Source organism: Caretta caretta, chromosome 11 (genome assembly GCF_965140235.1).
Source record: "Caretta caretta isolate rCarCar2 chromosome 11, rCarCar1.hap1, whole genome shotgun sequence".
Classification (NCBI taxonomy): domain Eukaryota; kingdom Metazoa; phylum Chordata; order Testudines; family Cheloniidae; genus Caretta; species Caretta caretta.
The window spans coordinates 26335072-26355180 of record NC_134216.1 but is presented as its reverse complement, the minus strand read 5'-3'; the positions used below and the strand labels follow the sequence as shown (position 1 = coordinate 26355180).

The following is a 20109-nucleotide window of genomic DNA, read 5'->3' as shown; positions in this document are numbered from 1 at the left end:
GCATTTAAAATTCTCTGTTTCCATATGTACAAATATTGAGCCAGATTCAGCAAGGTCTCTACTTTTAACTGATTTTTTCAAAAGATCTTTAAAGTTGTTCATTGAGTCATTTTCCTAGTGCTAGAAATTTTGCTTCAGGAACAACTAATGGCAAATAACTGAAATGTTGTCAAAGGCATTTTTATGTTTGCAGCATGCACTCATACAAAAAACCCACCGACATGTTTCAGGATGGTGCTGAAAGGATAGCACTGTCTCACTGGCACCAGCAATATTGCTCAGGAAATACCACATGGATAGAGAACAAGAAAAGCTTACACCTTAAAAGGCGTTAAAGACAAGTACAGCGGAAACCTGTTTATCCGATTTCATTATCCAGCTCTCCGTATTAACCGAACAACTAGTGCACACACAGGAGTATGGGAAATTGACGTCACCTCCCTGGCAACACTACTGTAACCATCCTGTCTTTTCAGCCTTGTAAAATGACTGCAACTACTAAGCGAAATCATGCAGTACTATCATTGGATGCTAAAATAGAGAGTATTAATAAAATAAAGGCCAGTCACTGGCAAAAAACAGCCCAAGATTAGAACACTGGAAAAAGCATAGTATCGCAAACTGTCAATTTTTTCCCAGCCATTATAAATATGAGTGTTGCTGTACTTACCGTTGTCCTGTGTACAATACTATATGTTAATTTAATACTTTATGCATATTACATATTGTTATTGTTGTTAGTTAACATGAGTATTGGGGTTGCTGCAACTTAAAATGATCATGTCTGCATTTTTAAAAACTGGCACTGTTTATTAATAATGGTTTGTATTTGCTGTAAAGAAGGGGGCTATGTTTTAATGCTTAAGTTTATCATTTCTGCATTTTTAGAAACTGGTACTCTTTACTAGAAGTAACGGTTCATGTAAGCTGTAAATAAAGATGACAACTTTTCAGGGAGGGGTCAGCTAGTTTAAAAGCAATTCTTCATCGTAAAACAACATTTTGAAAGCTCTTTGTCCACTTTCCTGATTATCCGAATTTTTGATTATCTGATCTAATTGGAACCAGGGCCAGATCGGATAAACGGGGCTCTACTGTAATTATTTGATTCCTTTAAGCCTGTACTTATTGTTTTGAAGACATGAATTGTAAGCCTATAGTACTTTAAATTCCTGTTCAGATACAAGCCAACAGTTTGTCAGTGCGACAACAAGTAAACAATAGCACACTACAACCCTGTCAACTTCTGTATCTTTTTATAGCTGTCTAGGTCTTCTTCCTCTAAACTCAATTTACTTCTCCTCTTTTCTTCCATATTTTTTTCCCTCTTCTCATATTTCACATTGCTCAAAATCTCTCGCCTAGTTTTGTAAAATCTTAAATAAAGTCCAAAAAAAAAACCAGATAAAACCAAATATAGTTCAAATATACATCATTTGTTATATTGTATAATAAAAGATTTGCATATGGCAGCCAGTCTGGTTACACTAAACATAGCTGGGATTAGGGAATTCTGAAAAGCTTGCCAGCAATGACAAAATATACTGAACTTATCTGAAGTAACCCTTTCCATACCAATTTGGTGCTGTGTGAAAAAAAAAATGCTTGTCACAAAGTCATATAGTATTTGTTCAGAATACTTTTGACTTACTAATATGCAATGAATGATTTTGGGTGTAAATTTCAAATCTACACCTGAAAATTCATATGGGTGTGCTGGCATTTTCAAAGATTGCTGGTGTATCAGAAAATGCATACATACAAACCCCCAAATTACAAAGTTATAAAATCGTAAAATTCATAACCTGCATAAAATAAGGAATTCAGAAACTAGGTGCTCCATTTCTGCAGATCTCCTAAGCTCCTCAGGACTGAAGCTAGGATCCTTTGTTCCTCCTAATAATTGTAAAGCAGCTCCTTCTTGTGTGGACTTTTGCAGGAGTCTAGCTTCAGCCCTGCAGAGCTGAGGTGCTCCAGAGGAATGGTGCATTAGTCAGTGCAGTCCAGAGTTTTGGTTCATTAGATTTCACAAAAAACTGTATTTCAGTATATATCATTTCTTTCTCTCTTCCTCTTTCCCCCAGGACACACAGACAGACAGACATACAGTAAAATGAAGAGGCAAATTATCTGGATATAAAACACACTGTAATAGTTAGAAGCTGCCACTGGGTTTTTATGCTACCACCGTCTACGCTTTCCCTTATAAGAAAGCTGAGCCTAAACTGTCATAGGTGCTGCCACAGGATTTCAGAAGCCTCCTGTTGCAGGATCAGAAAGACATGCATTCCATATAGGCTGCAGGTTAATAACTAACAACCAAATCCTGGTACAGCCAAGATTCCGACTGATGTCAAGGATACTTCTGGGAGTGAAATGAGAGTCTCTTGGTAGACAAGAAGACCTCATGATTTTAATTAACTTGTAAATGAATAAGCATCTGCTTACTTTCTGTTCCTCTTCCTGGCTCGGTTGTAGGCTTCCAGACCTTCTGTTAGTGTCTTCAACTTCTCAGGCTCCACCTGAGTAAAGGTATGAACATCAAACTACATTACCCAGACTGGCAATTATTAAATGCTACTTTTACTTTACTGCTGGACATGCGGTTGTTTAGGCTATGGAGACTAATTTTCACTGCATCCACAAAACATTTCTGTTCCCCAACAAAAGAAGAAAAGTAGTATTTTTACAATTCCTCTGTATGCTCATACCAATAGCAATAAAAATGCAAATAATCATGGCACAGTCCTAAAATATTAGAATTAGGGACTAAAATTAGAATGTTACTTTAAAAAATTTAATCCTTTTTGCTTCATACCATAAACAATATAAACATTGTCTTTGCCAGAGGATGTTGTGAAGGCCAAGACTATAATAGGGTTAAAAAAAGAACTAGATAAAATCATGGAGGATAGGGCCATCAGTGGCTATTAGGCAGGATGGGCAGGGATGGCGTCCTTAGCCTCTGTTTGCCAGAAGCTGGAAATGGGCAATAGGGGATGGATCACTTGATGATTACCTGTTCTGTTCACTCCCTCTGTGGCACCTGGCATTGGCCACTGTTGGAAGACAGGATACTGGGCTAGATGGACCTTTGGTCTGACCCAGCAAGGCCATTCTTATGTTTTTACTGTTGTCAACGTCTCACAGATCCTAATTCTGACTGCACACACATTTAACTCTTATTGAAGTTCGCTGTGCTTCATAACAACCTTTTATGTACTCTTATTACAATATAATATATTTTAATATGTGCCATCAACCTTTTTAAAAAAAACCTGTTACCTACCTTTCATAACTGTTGTTCTGAGATACACGTTGCTCATGTCCATTCCATTCTAGGTGTGCGCGCACCCATGTGCACAGTTGTTGGAGATTTTTGCATTTGCAGTATCCGTAGTGTTGGTTGTGACTCCCTCTTGAGTGCCGTGCTCATGCGTCAGTATATTAGGCGCTGCCGGCCCTGAGCCCTCTAAGTTCCTTCTTGCAGGCAATTCTGACAGAGGGGCAGGAGGGTGGGTAATGGAATGGACATGAGCAACACATCTTGAAAAACAAGTCACTAAAGGTAGGTAACTGTTTTTTCTTCTTCTTCGAATGCTTGCTCATGTCAATTCCATTCTAGGTGACTCAAAAGCAGCATCCATGGAGGTGGGCTCAGAGTTCACGGTCATGCAGCTTGCAATACTGCTCTACCAAAGCCAGCATCATCTTGGACCTGCTGGGTAAGCGCATAACGCGATGTAAATCTGTGGACGGATGACCAGGTGGCAGCCTAGCATATGTCCTTGTGCTCTGGTTGATGGGCAATTACAATCGCCAGAGGAAGCACCTTGGCCTGGTCATAGCAGCAGCGGATACAGGCAGTAATCCAAGATGAGATTCTCTGAGTTGACACTGGATGACCTTTCATTCTGTTGGCCACTGCGACTAACAACTGTGTTGCCTTACTAAAGGCTTGGTCCTCTCTATGTGGAAGGCTAATGCCCTTCTGATGTCCAGAGAAGGCAACCTGCGATACTCCTCTGACTTATGAGGTTTAGGGAAGAAGACAGGTAAGAATATGTCCTGGCTCATGAAACTGTGAAACAACTTTGGGTAGGAAGGTCAGGTGCCGTTGCAGTTGGACCTTGTCCTTGTAAAACACCGTGTAGGGTGGCTTTGAGGTAAGTGCCCTAATCTCAGAGACCCTGTGGGCAAATGTTATTGCAACCAAGAAAGCGACCTTCAAGGAGAGGAGAAGGGAGCACGAAGCCAGAGGCTCAACGGGGGGCCCCCATGATCCATGACAGCACAAGATTCAGGTCCCACGGAGCAACAGAGTCCCTGACGTGAGGGCAGAGGTGCTCTAGGGCCTTAAGGAACCTGGCAGTCATGTCCTGGGCGAAAACTGACCTGCCCTTGCGCAGGGGACGGAAGGCCAAAATAGCAGCCAAGTGGACCTTAACAGATGAAAGGGACAAACCCTGGATCTTAAGATGCAGGAGATAATCCAGGATTAACTGCAGTAAGACCTGCTCAGGTTGAATACCTTCATCCAAAGTCCAGCATGTAAACCGTTTCCTTTTGCCCAGGTAGGTCGCTCTGGTTGAGGGTTTTCTGCTGCCTAGCAGGACGTGCTGGACACTGGCCGAACACTCCCACTCATCTGCATTCAACCATGCAGCAGCCAAGCCATCAGGTGCAGTGCTGTCAGGTTCGGATGCAGCAGTCTGCCATGGTTCCGAGACAACAGGTCCAGCCAGAGCAGTAGCTGTAATGGGGCGGCCACTGAGAGGTCCAGCAGCGTGCCGAACCAGTTCTGGTGCGGCCAAGCCAGCGCTATGAGGATTACCTTCGCTCTGTCCTGCTTGATCTTCACGAGGATTCTGTTGATTAATGGCACTGGAGGGAAGGCATACATCAGGGGTCCTGACGACAGAAGTAAAAAAGTGTCCGACAGGGAGCCTCTGTCAATCCCTCAAATCGAACAGAGAGCGTGGCACTTCCTGTTCTGTCTGGATGCAAACAAGTCCACCCAGGGAGTCCCCCACCTCTGGAAGATTAGGCTGACCACCTCCGGATGGACTGACCACTCATGGCAAGACGAGAAAGTCCTGCTGAGGCGATCTGCCAAAGCATTTCTGGCCCTGGGGAGGTGTGCGGCCACGAAATGAATGGCATGCTGAACACAGAAGTTCCAGAGCCTAAGAGCTTCTTGGCCAATGGCAGAGGACCGCGCACCACCTTGCTTGTTGATATAGAACATTGCGGCAGTATTGTCCATCTGGACTTGAACCACCCTGCCTTTTATCTGAGGCAGGAAAGCTTGACGGGCCAAGCGGACCACTCTGAGCTCTCTGAAGTTTATGACTAAGGAGCAATCGTGACCTGACCAATATCCTTGCATGCCAAGATCGCCTAGAGGGGCTCCCCACCCCAGATCCGAAGCATCAGAGACCAGGGTAACCGATGGGGATGGGGCCGCGAAGGGTCGCTGATGCAGGGTTGAGCCACCGGGCGAGCGATGACAGTATGTGGTCTGGAACCTTGATTACCTGGTCTATGTTGTGTATGTTGGGGACGTAGACCGACGCCAGCCATGCCTAAAGGGGCCTGAGATGAAGCCATGTGTGCCAGACCATGTAACTGCAGGCTGCTGTGTGGCCCAACAACCTGAGGCACCTGTGAGCAGTGGTGAGAGAGCGGGCTTGCATATGCAAGATTAGGTCTTTCATGGCATGGGATTGGTCTTCAGGGAGGAAGGCTCTGGCCTGAGTAGAGTCGAGGACAGGTCTTATGAACTCTGTGCGCTGCACTGGAACTAAAGTTGATTTCTTCTCATTTATCAACAGTCCTAGATCGTGACAGGCGGTGACTAGATTGCAGTGCTGCCGCACCTGGTGTCAAAACTGGCCCTGGATTAGCAGTCATCGAGGTACAGGTAAATCCGAATGCCCTGATGCCTCAGGTAAGTGGCCACTGGAGCCATCCACTTTGTAAACACTCTCAAGGCTGACGAGAGACCAAAGGGCAGTGCCGTGAATTGGAAATGGCGGTGGCCCAGCACAAAATGGAGGAACCGTGTGTGCCCTTAGAAGATGGAGATATGGAAATATGTGTCCTTCAAGTCGAGGGTGGTGTACCAGTCTCCTGATTCCAGGGAGGGGATGATGGAGGTCAGGAAGACCATGCAGAACCTCAAATTTTGTTGAGGCAATGCAGGTCCAGGATGGGTCCTAGGTCCCCTTTTGCTTTTGGGATTAGGAAATATCGAGAGTAGAATCCTTTTCCCCTCCTATCCCGAGGGACCTCCTTTACCACCTGCAGCCTTAGGAGTTTTTCAACCTCCCCAGTGATGAGTTGCTCATGAGAAGGGTCCTTGAAGAAGGATGGGGAAGAGAGGTGGGAGGGAGGGGCAGTTGAGAACTGTAGGTTGTAGCTTAAGGATATTGTGTTGAGCACCCAATGGTCCGATGTCACTCGCGACCATGCTGACTGGAAGGGGTGCAGGAGGTTGAGGAAAGAATAGGAAGGTGGATCCAGGTAATTGACTGGGGTGCCATCCTTAGGTGCACCTTCAAAATGCCTGCCTCTGACCCCCGTGATGTTTTGAGGGGCTGGGTTGAACCGGCAAGGGAGAGGACCAAGGGTGTCATCGCTTAAATCCTTTGTCTTTGTCCTTTCTCCTGGAGGCATCCTGTCAGGAAGACCCCCAGGACCTAGAAGGAGAAGGCAGAGGAGGCCAGAACTGCTTTCTGGCCTGCTGCAAAGTGTGGAGGCCCAGTGATCGCAGGGTGGTCTGGGAGTCTTTAAGGCCATGCAGCCTTGGGTCCATGAGCTCAGAGAAGAGCCCCGTGAACTCAAACAAGAGGTCCTGGATTGTGGCCTGCATCTCTTGGGATAACCCCAAAGATTGTAGCCAAGAGCTGTGCCACTGCCCAGGCAACCACACTGGCGGCAGAGTCTCTAGGATCCCAGGCCATCTGGAGGGTGCCCCTTGCCACCGCTTTGCACTCCTCCAGGATCATGGTGAACTAGTGGGCCAGGTTCTGTGGAAGGGCCTCCCCTGAACTTGCATGAGGAGACCCATACATTAAAATTGTACCTGCCCAACAAGGCTTGGTGGTTGGACACCTGAAATTGTAGACTGGATATAGAATAATTCTTTCTGCCAAAGAGGTCTAGTTGTTCGGCATCTTTATTTTTCAGTGTGCCACTTACCTGTGCCTCTCGTTAACTGCGGACACAACCAGTGACCCTGCTGGTGGGTGTGTATAGAGATATTTGAACCCTCTTTTGGGAGGTAATACTTCTTTTCCACCTTTTGGGCAGAATTGAAGCTTGGGTCTGCCAGAGCGTTTTAGCAATCTTTTGGACACCTGGGTAGACAGGCAGCGTGATGCGGGCCAGGGTGGAGGATGGTATGATGTCGAACAGTTCATCTGATTGCTCTGCCAACGCCTCAATTTTGAGGTTTAAGTTGTCAGCCACCCTTTTAAGAAGAGCCTGGTGTGCCTTAAAGTCGTTGGGGGACTGCCAGTCTGGGAGGCCCACGCCACCACTTCGTCCGACAATGAAGACTATGAGGACATCGCAGGGGGATGGGCGGCACCTGTTGTGCTGCCCCTGTGATGGACTCTGCACCGTGCTCTGAACCCGGTGCCAGCAGTGCCGGGGGTTTGTCCAAGGTGGCCAGAATGGTGGGAGTATGGAACCGGCATCATTGGTACTCCCTAAGCATTCCAACATGGCCACTGAGCAGGCCACTGGCCCTGCTGCCACGCCACCGCCACGCTGGTCTTGTGGGCTGATGGAGATTCGTACCCTTTCGATGATGGGCTGAATCTTGGCTCTGATATGGACCAGTCCCCTTCCAGTGACCACGGTGGGGCTGGGGAGGCCTGTGTCTGCCAACTAACCCTTGTTGGAGACCTATGTCTAGAGGGAGGGGATTACCACTGTAATAGACCCAGGCCAGTTGGGTACAGCAGAGTAGCAGAAGGCAGATATACTGGCCATTGGATTAACAGTTTTCTGTTTTCTGACTGACCAGAGCAGAGGCTGCTCCAGGCTAATGAGAACACCTGAGTCTAAAATTAACCTGCAAAGAGTCAGGTAAGGTCATTAAGCTAATGTGACCACCTGACTCAAATTAAGGCCCCTCTGATAATATAAAAGGGCTCACTCCAGTCAGGCAGAGAGAAGCCAGGGAGCCAGAGGAGAGGAGTGCGACTGAAGGGCTGGTTAATGAAGACACCCTCAAGTCATTGGTAAGGGAGCCCTAAGGTAAGGGTAAAGAAGGGAGAAGCAGGAGAGCTGTGGGGAAGTGGCCCAGGGAAATGTAGCAACTCTGGCAGTGAAAGGTTGGCTGCCAACAGCTGCTACCATTAGGGTCCCTGGACCGGAACCCGGAGTAGAGGGCGGGCCCTGGTTCCCCCCAACCCACCACTACAGAAACAGCTCCTGGAAGGGGAAAACAGGCCCCTGTCAGGACAGGAGGCTAAACTATTTTGGCATGAGGCTGTAGGAGCAACAGACACATTGGGAATTCTCTCACCAACCTCCATTGCTGGCTTATGATGAAAAGGGCTCAGTAGACTGTATCCCTCGCCCTAGAGAGAGAAGGGCTACGTGGAGGGTTGCAGTGAGCCTCTGAAGCTAGCATAAACCGCCTGGAAGTGCAGGACCCACTGGGACGAGGTCGGAGCTCTGCCACACCACCTTTCCCTCGTGGAGATTGGGGCAGTGGAGATTGGTGCCATGATAGTGAGCAGTCCTGCACTGGCAGGGACGGACGCTTAGGAGACTGCCTAGGGGATAGACATCTGTACCAAGGAGATCTTAGGCGGGAGACTGGCTGGTGCTGGGAATGCGGGGACCAGTACCTCGATTCTGGCATTCTGTGCCTCAGGAAGGAGAGCGCAGTGCTGTGGACCCGGGCCTTCTAGCCGGCAATTGAGGTTGTGGGACCGGGATCCTAGGCCATGGGGATGGGGACGAACGCCTGTGGTCTGGGCATTGATGGCGCTCCCCTGCCCTTTGCGGAGGTCCCATAGCTGGCTTGCCCTTGGAATGCAGGGCCATAGCCACGTCCACTGCCTGGTGTGGCATCTGCAGTGCCAATAGGCCCACCAGATCTTTGGCTGCCTGGGCCGTCTCAGGTGACGAAGATCCCTGTTGGAGCCAGGATTCCCTACCACTCCTGGGATTTGGATGCAGATTCCTGGCTGGGCCGGGGGTCCGACCATAGCGGTACTCCCCTCTAGCTCCAGGGTGGGCACATGACCTGAACTAGGTCCTTTGCCCAGGTCCCCCTTCCCCTGCGTGGATGGTGCTGGGGAAGCCTTCTTCTGCTGCTTCTTGGGCACCAGCAGGGGAAACAGTGCTGGGAGGATCCCAGTGCCGGTGGGGTACTCCACACTCATGCTGAGGTGCTGGGAGCAGAGTCCAGCTGGGAGGGCTCCGATGCCAGGCGCAACGGCCTCCATCAGGAGGGCTTTCAGGCAGATGTCCCTCTCCTTCTGGGTTCTGGGATAAAAGTTTTTGCAAATGCTGCACTTGTCCTTTACATGGGATTCCCCCAAGCACTTCAAACAGCTGCTGTGGGGGTCATTGATAGGCATTGGCCTGTTGCATGACAAACACAGCTTGAAGCCCAGGGTGATGTCTCAGCCGTGACTCTAGCCACTAAACCAACAACTAACACTTACTTAAATTGACTGAGTACCTAAGAACTATATACAGAGGGAATAACAACCAGCTCTTAATGCTCTTGCAATGCAAAACAAGGTGCTCCAACCGACTGTCATGGGCAGTAAGAAGGACCTGAGAGGACTTAGGGCAGGCGGCGCCTAATATACTGATGCATGAGTGCGGAACTCAAGAGGGCGCCACAGTCGAGCCTACAGATACTGCTAAGGCAAAAATCTCCAACAACTGTGCATGTGGGAGCACACACACCTAGAATGGAATCAACATGAGCAAGCACTCAAAGAATTTTATATTACTTCATACTCTACTATATTTAAACTTAAATTTAAGTCCCTAAGGCCCCATTTCAGAAAAGTAGTGAAGCACATGTTCAAGTCTACCCCTATTTAACAAATCACTTAAACATGTGCTTAAATTTAAGCATGTGCTTAAGCCCCTTTAAAGTCAATGGAACTTAAGGGCTTTGCTGAAAGAAAGGTGCTGAAAGAATAATCATGGAAAAAAAAAAAAAGGTATCTGCACTACTGCTTAAAGAAACCCCACCAGGCCAAACACTAGCTTTGGTAATGCACAAACAACTATCATTAAAATCAATTGAAATTATGAATTCATAGCTCACTACTGAATTTAAACCGCTGGATATAAAAATTGGTACCACTTCACAGGTACTAACAATTTTTGAAATAAAATACTACTACTACTACTAATTTTCTAGAGCTGCACATTTTCAAATGATATCAAAACATTAACCATTTAAACTTCACTTTTGATTAGCAAAACAGCTTTGAGCTTAGTTTAATTTACAAAAGCACATTTCAAACATTTAAAAAAATCTAACATTCATTCTCTTATCTTTATTAATAGTTTTGTGTTTGTATTTCTTAATTTTTATCTGTCCCTTGCTTAACAAGAGCTTTTTGTAAAGTTTGTTGCATTAATGATAAATATAAAAGATTTTATGAATGCATAAAGCATAATAAACCATTAAACAGAAATTAAGCACTGATATAAATTATATGAAAGATCTTGATTAAATTTGTTCTGAAAATTCAAAATTTCCCTCCCAAAACACCTTAACTGAATCAGTAAAATAATTTAAATGCACTATGAAGCTGATTTTCAGGAGTGCTAAGTTGAAGTTAATGGACCCTGCAAGGTTCTCACCACCATAAGGCCAAATGTGATATATTTTTAATTCAAGTGTAACATTTCTTCAGCTTATATATCTAAAAATGAAATATGGGGATACAGCAGATCCAGAACTTGACAAGATAAGAGCCATTATGGTGAGGTCTGCACATGGGGATCTCATTTCCATGAAGCAAGACTAAATTGTACAATAGGCTAGACTTTGGACACTTCCAAATAATTAAACAAAAAAAACCCTCAAGTTGCTTTTTCTTTTACTGTAAGACTGATGTTCCATCAGGAAATTGCTCAAGAGAATTCCTTTCACAATCTAACTTTATAATAGTATACATTTCTATATAAACACACAAAAATTATTTAATTTTAGCTTGAGACATCAAAGAACTAACTCCCTGGAGCTGTGAGCAAAAATATTTCTCAGGATGTGCTACTGCAAAAGGTATAAAACACTTGGTAGTGAAAAATCAGCTCCAGCAACACCAAAGGGGTTAACATACAAGTACCATATTTATAATGCTTAAAATGTTTAATAATGCTAATGGAAACAATGTTACTAAATATGAAGTTAACTGGAGATCAAATTAACCATTTCAATCTTAATTAATTTTATAACACATTTGAAGAATTGCTATCTAAAAAAATCTGGCATTTTTCAGATTTAACAGAATTACAGGGTAATACTGTATTTTGTCTGAGCCTTCATCTCCTAAACTTTACTAAATTATAGAGGAAAGAATGAAATGCTGAGAGATATAGTATCTGTATCCAGGATATACTAAACAGTTAGGTATACACAACCTCCTGAGAATTGTATGCCTTATGTCTCCCAGTATAAATGTAAACTACTTTAATGGTAAGCTATTTTATTATTAAGCACTATTATTCAGTTTAGTGATTTACCTGAACATGTACTGAATAGTAATAGATCTTGTACTAAATAGTTAATTGGAATTAACTCCTTAGTGAGGGATTTTCTTCCAGGTAAATATTATAATGTGAAATCTATTAGCATTTACTTTTGGGAAGAACAGTTAATATCAACATATGGTCAACTTAACGTTGTATTAAAGAAAAAGTTATGTTTAGTGAGGAAAGAAAGTTATTAATTTCAAGGTAAAGGTGTATGACACTACCATTTACATTAGCAAACAATATGTACAAACTTTTCAGAAGTACTGAGAAATTACATCTATTGGTTAGTCTCTAAGGTGCCACAAGTACTCCTTTTCTTTTTGCGAATACAGACTAACACGGCTGTTCCTCTGAAACCTATTGACTTCAGTTGGAGCTGGGAGAGCTCAGCCCCTCTAAAAATCAAGCATTATACACATCTGTGGGAAAATATTTATGACAGCATAACAGCAGGTCAAACAGTTTTGTACAAAGCTTTTACGATACTCGGTAAACTGAATTTCCTCAAAAGTTCCAATAAATAGCATTTAAAAACCTCTGCTCTTTGAGACTGCAAACATTTCACTGTCAGATAGTTATTAGCTAAGAACTTGAAAGTAATCTGAAAGAGAATAAACCTGGAAATCCTAGGCACCCCATCATCTCAGGCATTGGCACCCTGACAGCAGGATTGTCTTGCTATGTAGACTCCCTCCTCAGGCCCTACGCTACCAGCACTCCCAGCTATCTTCGAGACACGACTGACTTCCTGGGGAAACTACAATCCATCGGTGATCTTCCTGAAAACACCATCCTGGCCACTATGGATGTAGAAGCCCTCTACACCAACATTCCACACAAAGATGGACTACAAGCCATCAGGAACACTATCCCCGATAATGTCATGGCAAACCTGGTGGCTGAACTTTGTGACTTTGTCCTCACACATAACTATTTCACATTTGGAGACAATGTATACCTTCAAATCAGCGACACTGCTATGGGTACCCGCATGGCCCCACAGTATGCCAACATTTTTATGGCTGACTTAGAACAACGCTTCCTCAGCTCTCGTCCCCTAATACCCCTACTCTACTTGCGCTATATTGATGACATCTTCATCATCTGGACCCATGGAAAAGAAGCCCTTGAGGAATTCCACCGTGATTTCAACAATTTCCATCCCACCATCAACCTTAGCCTGGACCAGTCCACACAAGAGATCCACTTCCTGGACACTACGGTGCTAATAAACGATGGTCACATAAACACCACCCTATACCGGAAACCTACTGACCGCTATTCCTACCTACATGCCTCCAGCTTTCACCCAGACCACACCACATGGTCCATTGTCTACAGCCAAGTTCTACAATATAACCACATTTGCTCCAACCCCTCAGACAGAGACAAACACCTACAAGATCTCTATCAAGCATTCTTACAACTACAATACCCACCTGCTGAAGTGAAGAAACAGACTGACAGAGCCAGAAGAGTACCCAGAAGTCACCTACTACAGGACAGGCCTAACAAAGAAAATAACAGAACGCCACTAGCCGTCACCTTCAGCCCCCAACTAAAACCTCTCAAACGCATTATCAAGGATCTACAACCTATCCTGAAGGACGACCCATCACTCTCACAAATCTTGGGAGACAGGCCCGTCCTTGCCTATAGACAGCCCCCCAATCTGAAGCAAATACTCTCCAGCAACTACATACCACACAACAGAACCACTAACCCAGGAACCTATCCTTGCAACAAAGCCTGTTGCCAACTGTGTCCACATATCTATTCAGGATACACCATCACAGGGCCTAATAACATCAGCCCCACGATCAGAGGTTCGTTCACCTGCACATCTACCAATGTGATATATGCCATCATGTGCCAGCAATGTCCCTCTGCCATGTACATTGGTCAAACTGGACAGTCTCTACGTAAAAGAATAAATGGACACAAATCAGATGTCAAGAATTATAACATTCATAAACCAGTCGGAGAACACTTCAATCTCTCTGGTCACACGATTACAGACATGAAAGTTGCGATATTACAACAGAAAAACTTCAAAACCAGACTCCAGTGAGAGACTGCTGAATTGGAATTCATATGCAAATTGGATACAATTAACTTAGGCTTGAATAGAGACTGGGAGTGGCTAAGTTATTATGCAAGGTAACCTATTTCCCCTTGTTGTTTCCTACCCCCCCACCCCCCGTTCCTCAGATGTTCTTGTTAAACCCTGGATTTGTGCTGGAAATGGCCCACCTTCATTATCATACACATTGTAAGGAGAGTGATCACTTTAGATAAGCTATTACCAGCAGGAGAGTGGGGTGGGGGAGAAAACCTTTTGAAGTGATAAACACCCATTTTTTCATGGTCTGTGTGTATAAAAACATCCTCACTGCATTTTCCACTTTTATGCATCCGATGAAGTGCGCTGTAGCTCACAAAAGCTTATGCTCAAATAAATTGGTTAGTCTCTAAGGTGCCACAAGTACTCCTTTTCTTTTTATGGTAGTATTTAAGTAATAAGGCACTTAAGACAGGTTGATTGTTATCATGGTATGTTGGCATAGACGACTACACAGAAATTCAAATTTTGAAACACTTTGTTGGATTCTATTTTTTTATACCATTAGATCTGGCCCACTCTAATTAACTATTTGGCTGATTACATCCTGCGTTAGTCAAACTCAGGTCAGAAACACTAATCTAGAGCCTAGAGAGACAAGGTAGGTGAGGTAATGTCTTTTATTGGACCAACTTCTGTTGGTGAGAGAGAAACATTTGAGCTTGTCTAGAGCCTAAGCAGCTGAGAGTCTTAACATAGTCAACCATCTTCATCCTGTAGTAACGTCAATATCTGAAATTCAATTCTGGATTTCTTCAAATCACTACCATAGGGCTAGCTATTGTTTACACCCTGTCTCTTAGGTGGAAAGTGGGTGATTTTCTACATTCATACAGGTTTTAGATCCCAAAAGCTGTTTTGTTTTTACCATCCTGCTCTAAAAATCATCCTTCCTGTTTAGGTCTGGAAGGACTCACTTTGACATTCCTCATCACTGCCCTTTAACTATTTAGTGAAAACCACACCCTCCTGTCACTGGCTGTGCATGCAGCTTACACCATGCTCCAGGCCTTATTGGGTTTGAGAGAAAAAGTCAGAATTGAGAATCAAACTCTGCTGTGCACCAGTGCAGGAACTGTATTAGCAGTGGCTCACTGGGATGGTACTGTAATTCTTTTTTTAAAAGATCAAATTCAATATTCCACGCCAACCCCACCTTCCCAAGCTCTATAAGGATCCTTCCATGATGCAAATCATATGATAGAATAATGGTGTGTAAGCCTGGCCACAATAGTTCTTTCCAGAACAATGGATTTCCTGTGTATGAGAATTACCTATTCTGGCAGTTGCATCAATAACCCCATATTGCAAAGCAGCTTCTTGCTGTCTTACTGATAAGATGTTATTCATCAGGTGTAAAGAAAAGTTTTAAATTGTATATTCAAGCCTATTTACACCGTCAGTGCAACATGAGACAGCCAGCAGCATTATCTTTTCAGGTGGATTTCTCAGCAAAGCTTTTTCTCTTTTCTCACTTTCATCCTTATTCTGCTGACATCTTCTTTTTGCTTTCCACTTCCCTTGTTTTTCCTCAGACACTAGTAACCTAATCTACATGATCATTCCTTGTTTCCTCCATCTGGATTCTAGATGGTTTTGCTGTTGCCACTGCACTTTCTTCAGTTTGCTCCTTAATTTTCCAATTGCCCAAAACAAAACAACAGAAAACTTTGGTTAACATTCCTTCTTTCCTGATAGAGGAACACCATCCAAAAGCTTCCAGTTGCTATTTGAATAGAAACAGATGAAAAAAATTCAATTCCATATGTATTCCCTTAAAAGTAGTAAAATGCTATTATAAATGGAAGTAAAGTCAAACAGACACTTTCTACGTAATATACTACAGAACTCTTTTAACACAGCAAAACTATTGCCATAGTGTGAAAAAATTAATATATCATAGGTACAAATGTGTATAAAGATAATTTAAAAGTTCCTCATACAATAAATTTTCAAAACTACTAATAGGGAACCATATTAAGAGTTCTATCATTCCAGGGTTTCTTGGTACACATCATTCCTGAAGACCTTTTGCACTGCAGAATGAGTTGACTTTGCTGGCTTCACACTAAACTGCCAAAACATTCAAAATATGTAGCTGTGCAGCAGCTTATAGAGTGGTTGGTCATATGCACAAGAGAACGAGAAATACAATTATGAACATCAGAGTTCCTCTCTATTTTCAACCAGAAATGGGACTACATATGTCTTTTTTCTATTTAAGTCATCTCTTCTGTCTTTCACATTCCTCTACTCTCCAGTATTCAATCTCAATCCCTACCCTGGTAACTGCCATTCACACTATCTTTCCAACTGGGGAGGCTAAATACATAATATCCTTCTGAAAGATGGAGGGCCTTCTGATCCAAAGCTCCTTTAGTCAGTCACAGTGCTTGTTGACGAACAGCGGGACAGACTCTCTCTTACCAGGGATATGAGCTGCCTTTACAACATTCTGGGAGCAGCAACATTTTGAACTACAAAGAAACAGTTGAAGGTATTCAGCAACATATGCAATTTTCATTAATTTTGTTTCGGCTTCTGCATACATTAAATTTCAAGTCAATTAATATAATATTGTGCAATAAAGTAAAAAAAAAAACAAAAAACCCCTAAGAAAAACAAAATGGAAGTACTAAGGCCTGCATAAAAACAAATATACTTTTGGTAGATAAGAAATTAACTTTTGATATTGTTCAGCTAATTGATGCAGTACTCTTAAGGAATGCAACTGATGATCTATAGATCTTCTCTGTTGTTTATAAAGGGTACAAAGAGCAACTTCTTAAAAATTTACTGAAACAATCTTACAAAGAGGGACACAATTACTGCTGTGAAGTAAATAAATAGTTGACATAAATGCATTTTGAAAAATTTGTTCTTTAGTACTATATCGTTCATAAAGGTATTGAGTGGCACCACAGCAGAATTCTGATAGAGAGTACCATACTCTCCTCTCCCTCATTTCACACTTATTTTTTCCTTTTCTTTTGAAGTATGTGGTCAACAGATTTGAAAAATTAGGCCTACATTTTCAAAAGGGGCTAGTGATTTTGGGATCTAACTTTGTAGCTGAAGAAGTTCTTATTTATGGAATTACAATTGTTAAAACAAGTTCATTTATTTGAAGTATATACTTGAAGATCAGCGTGCATCTCTTCAAAACCTATGTGGAGAGTAGAGAACGATGAACAAGCCATCTGAAGAATGAGAAGCTTTGGCTGAAACCACGCTAGCCAAACCATCCCAGACAATTTATAACAGTTTCATAACACGCCTATTACAGTTCGAGGGGAAAAATCCATGTACAATCTGGTTGGAGAAATCCTACTAGAAGTAGGATCAACTGTGCTTAAATATGATAGTTTCTATCATGGTTTCAATTGAAGTAAATTAGATGGGGGCATGAAAATAGATAATAGTTTTTGGATTAATTTCTTTACGTCAGAAATTAAAAATTCTATACCTAGATTTTGATTTGTTAATTTAAAGGTACAAGCAGTATTATTTCCTGAATGAATGTTTAGTAACATATTTTTTATTATATAATGAGTGTGGGTGTGAGAGAGTGTGGAGGCCTAACAGATGGGTCAATACTCTGATTACTGTGGCCTCAATTAGTTTCCCTGGCGATTGTTGATTGAGCGAATAAGGAGGAATTAGCTAATCAGACAGGGGGGTTGGTGGGTGAGTTCAGGAACTAACTAGCCCATCAGCACAATAGCTTGATAAAAGAAATGAAGGGTCAGAGGATGGAGGACAAGGCTAGCTGAGCCCAAACTGAAGGAGTTCCCAAGGAAGGGAGATCCCTGTTCCTCCCAGGGCCCTGATGAACAGGGGCTGAAGGCAACAGGGTCATAGGTATTAGAATTGCTGTACTGCGTGTACAAGTGCTGGTGGAGAGGACTTGAATAAATTATACAGAGTAGAGACTAAAAGAAGGGAGTCTGAGTGGTTTCTGCGGTGGCTCAGGAAAGGGAGGGGCATACAGTATGAAATACTTTTGTATTTATGAGGACTGCAGAAAAACAAAGTTTTGCAAACAGTAGAAAATAAGGATTGAAATAGTTTCCTCAATAAAACAGAATACACTGTTAAGTCATTGGTAACGATAAGAATTCCCTGCCAACACCTTGTGCTAGGGGACATTAAACTCCAGCACAAAGGAGCAAACTAAAACCACTATCACTAGAAAAGGATCTTTCATGTCCTGCTGTGCAGGCCAAATGTTTTTAATAGTTTTTCTGCTTCATACTAGAAGTATCAGTTGGGCAAGTCAGAGATAGGGTGAAACTGCTTTAACTTATTTCAAATTCCTTATTTTGGTTAGATCAGCTTTACATTTTGCGATTTCTGCCATTTCTAGATACCCACTCATGCCTTGCACATCAAGTCAGTAACCATAGGCACAGCCAGAAGTTCAGAAGGCTATAAATCATAAGTTAAACAATAGTGCATTAAAGCAAAATATTTTTTGTATAATAAAAGTCTTATGTGAACAAGTGAATTAGCAGGACATAATTCAGGCCAGAATACAGCCGAATATGTTTCCTTATGGGATTTGTATAAGTTTCTCATTTTGCAACTACAACAACATTTCTAGTGAAATAAATAGTTTCATAAGCTATCCTCATGAACCAGGAATCAAAAGCCCATTAGTACTGCAATTCATACCATTAAAATAAATATTAGACCAAGATAATTCTTTGACTATGTATACATATATATATACACAAAATATATATGCATGTGTATATATACCTTCCCTTCCTCAGTGTTTTGTTGACATGAATTGTGAACGTCTTCTTCTCTTACTAATTTTCCAGGCCATGAAGTCAGTCCTTTTATTTGGCCCCAGACCAAGTCGCCAACATTAAACGTCCTCGGCCTGTAATGTATCAACTCATTTGAAGAAGGGGACTCTGGATTCCTTAGGTCATCTTCACTGCTGATGCTTTTAGCATCTGAAGGGCTAGGCACGCACCCATTAATGCTTTTGGCATTAAAGTCTCCATTATAATGGATATAGTCTTTAACTAGAGAACTTTCCAAACTATTTGAGGAACTTGGAGATTGCTCCTCCATGACTAGGTCTTGTTTAGAAGTGTTCAGCAACTCTCCAAACCCTCTACTTTGTTGAAGCCTATTTCCATTTATGTGTGCACATGTTTCCACAGTGTTCTCCAGTCTCTCTTTAAAACTCATCATAGTTCTTTTGTAATTGTTATACCTGAAATTCTCCTCCAACAATTTATCACTTTGACAGTTTCTCTGTGGTAACAGTATCTGATGCTGCTCACCATGTAACAATGGCAGTGTGGAGACGTTATTGGGCCTTTCATGGCAAGGACTGCTGTGGACATGGGTTGAATGGTCTAAAAACTCCTCACACTTCCACCTATGTATCTCTCCTCCAGGGTTTTGCTCCTCTTCCCACTGTTTTCTGGATGTATTGCAACCTGCTGATTTGTAATATTCAAATCCATCCCCTTCACTTGAATTTTTACTATGTTCTGAATTCTTCAGGATTCGTGTCCCTCTAGTGTTTCTTATCCTACCGTCGTGATCAGAAACACCAATGTTTCTTCCATGGATTACTGCACTGACAGCACTAGAAAGATTTAATGGGTCACCAATTGAGGCTGTGAAGGCACTCATGGCACTCAGAGCTGGAATGGGACTCATTTGTGTTGTACTGCTAACTGCAGTGGTGATTACGACTTGCATTCCTTTGCTTGCAGCATCTACGACTGCTTTGTAGATAGCATCGACTGAAGAATCACCCTGAGCAGCTACACTGAGGCCATCCTTTGCCTGTTGTCCTAGAGTTGGTTCAGTCCTTTGCGGCAAATCACAAGATGTATCTTGAAAAGGAGGAAGGGTAGTGTTGGAACTCTCAGGAACTGAAGTTATCCCCATTTGAGTGATCATTCTTTTGTTTAAAAGAGCAGCATCTTCCTGCATTCTCACCTTAAAAATAGGAAGGAAAAATTATAGAAATTTATGTTTTCATTCAATGCTATATTTCAGAAGACACATTCATTTAATTCAGTAACTGTGATGGTTACACATCAGTGACACATTTTGTCATGGTTGTACATAAGCAGAGGTCTACTTAAATTGTGGAGAAATCACACGTTTTTCACTGATTGGCATAAAAAGCAAATTTCGCAGATGTGTTCAGACAGTATATTCCAATCCGCCTTCCCTACAGCTGCTGCTGGCAGTGGCAC

The 20109-nt window shown here is 42.8% G+C and overlaps 1 protein-coding gene across 9 annotated transcripts in view; it reads right to left on the bottom strand.

Annotated features, from left to right (window-relative positions):
• Positions 1 to 20109, bottom strand: part of MBD5 (methyl-CpG binding domain protein 5) — a 246850-nt gene that overhangs the window by 27094 nt on the left and 199647 nt on the right. For 7 of the 9 annotated variants that reach the window (XM_075117824.1, XM_048869264.2, XM_048869263.2 and 4 more), the window contains 2 exons: positions 18638 to 19846; positions 2449 to 2522 (listed from right to left, as the gene is read on the bottom strand). In XM_075117824.1, coding sequence (XP_074973925.1) covers positions 2449 to 2522; positions 18638 to 19846 — 1283 coding nt within the window. Of the gene's footprint in view, positions 1 to 2444; positions 2523 to 18637; positions 19847 to 20109 lie in introns of those variants that run through there. The other 2 variants (XM_075117827.1, XR_007359130.2) reach the window with 2 other exon arrangements.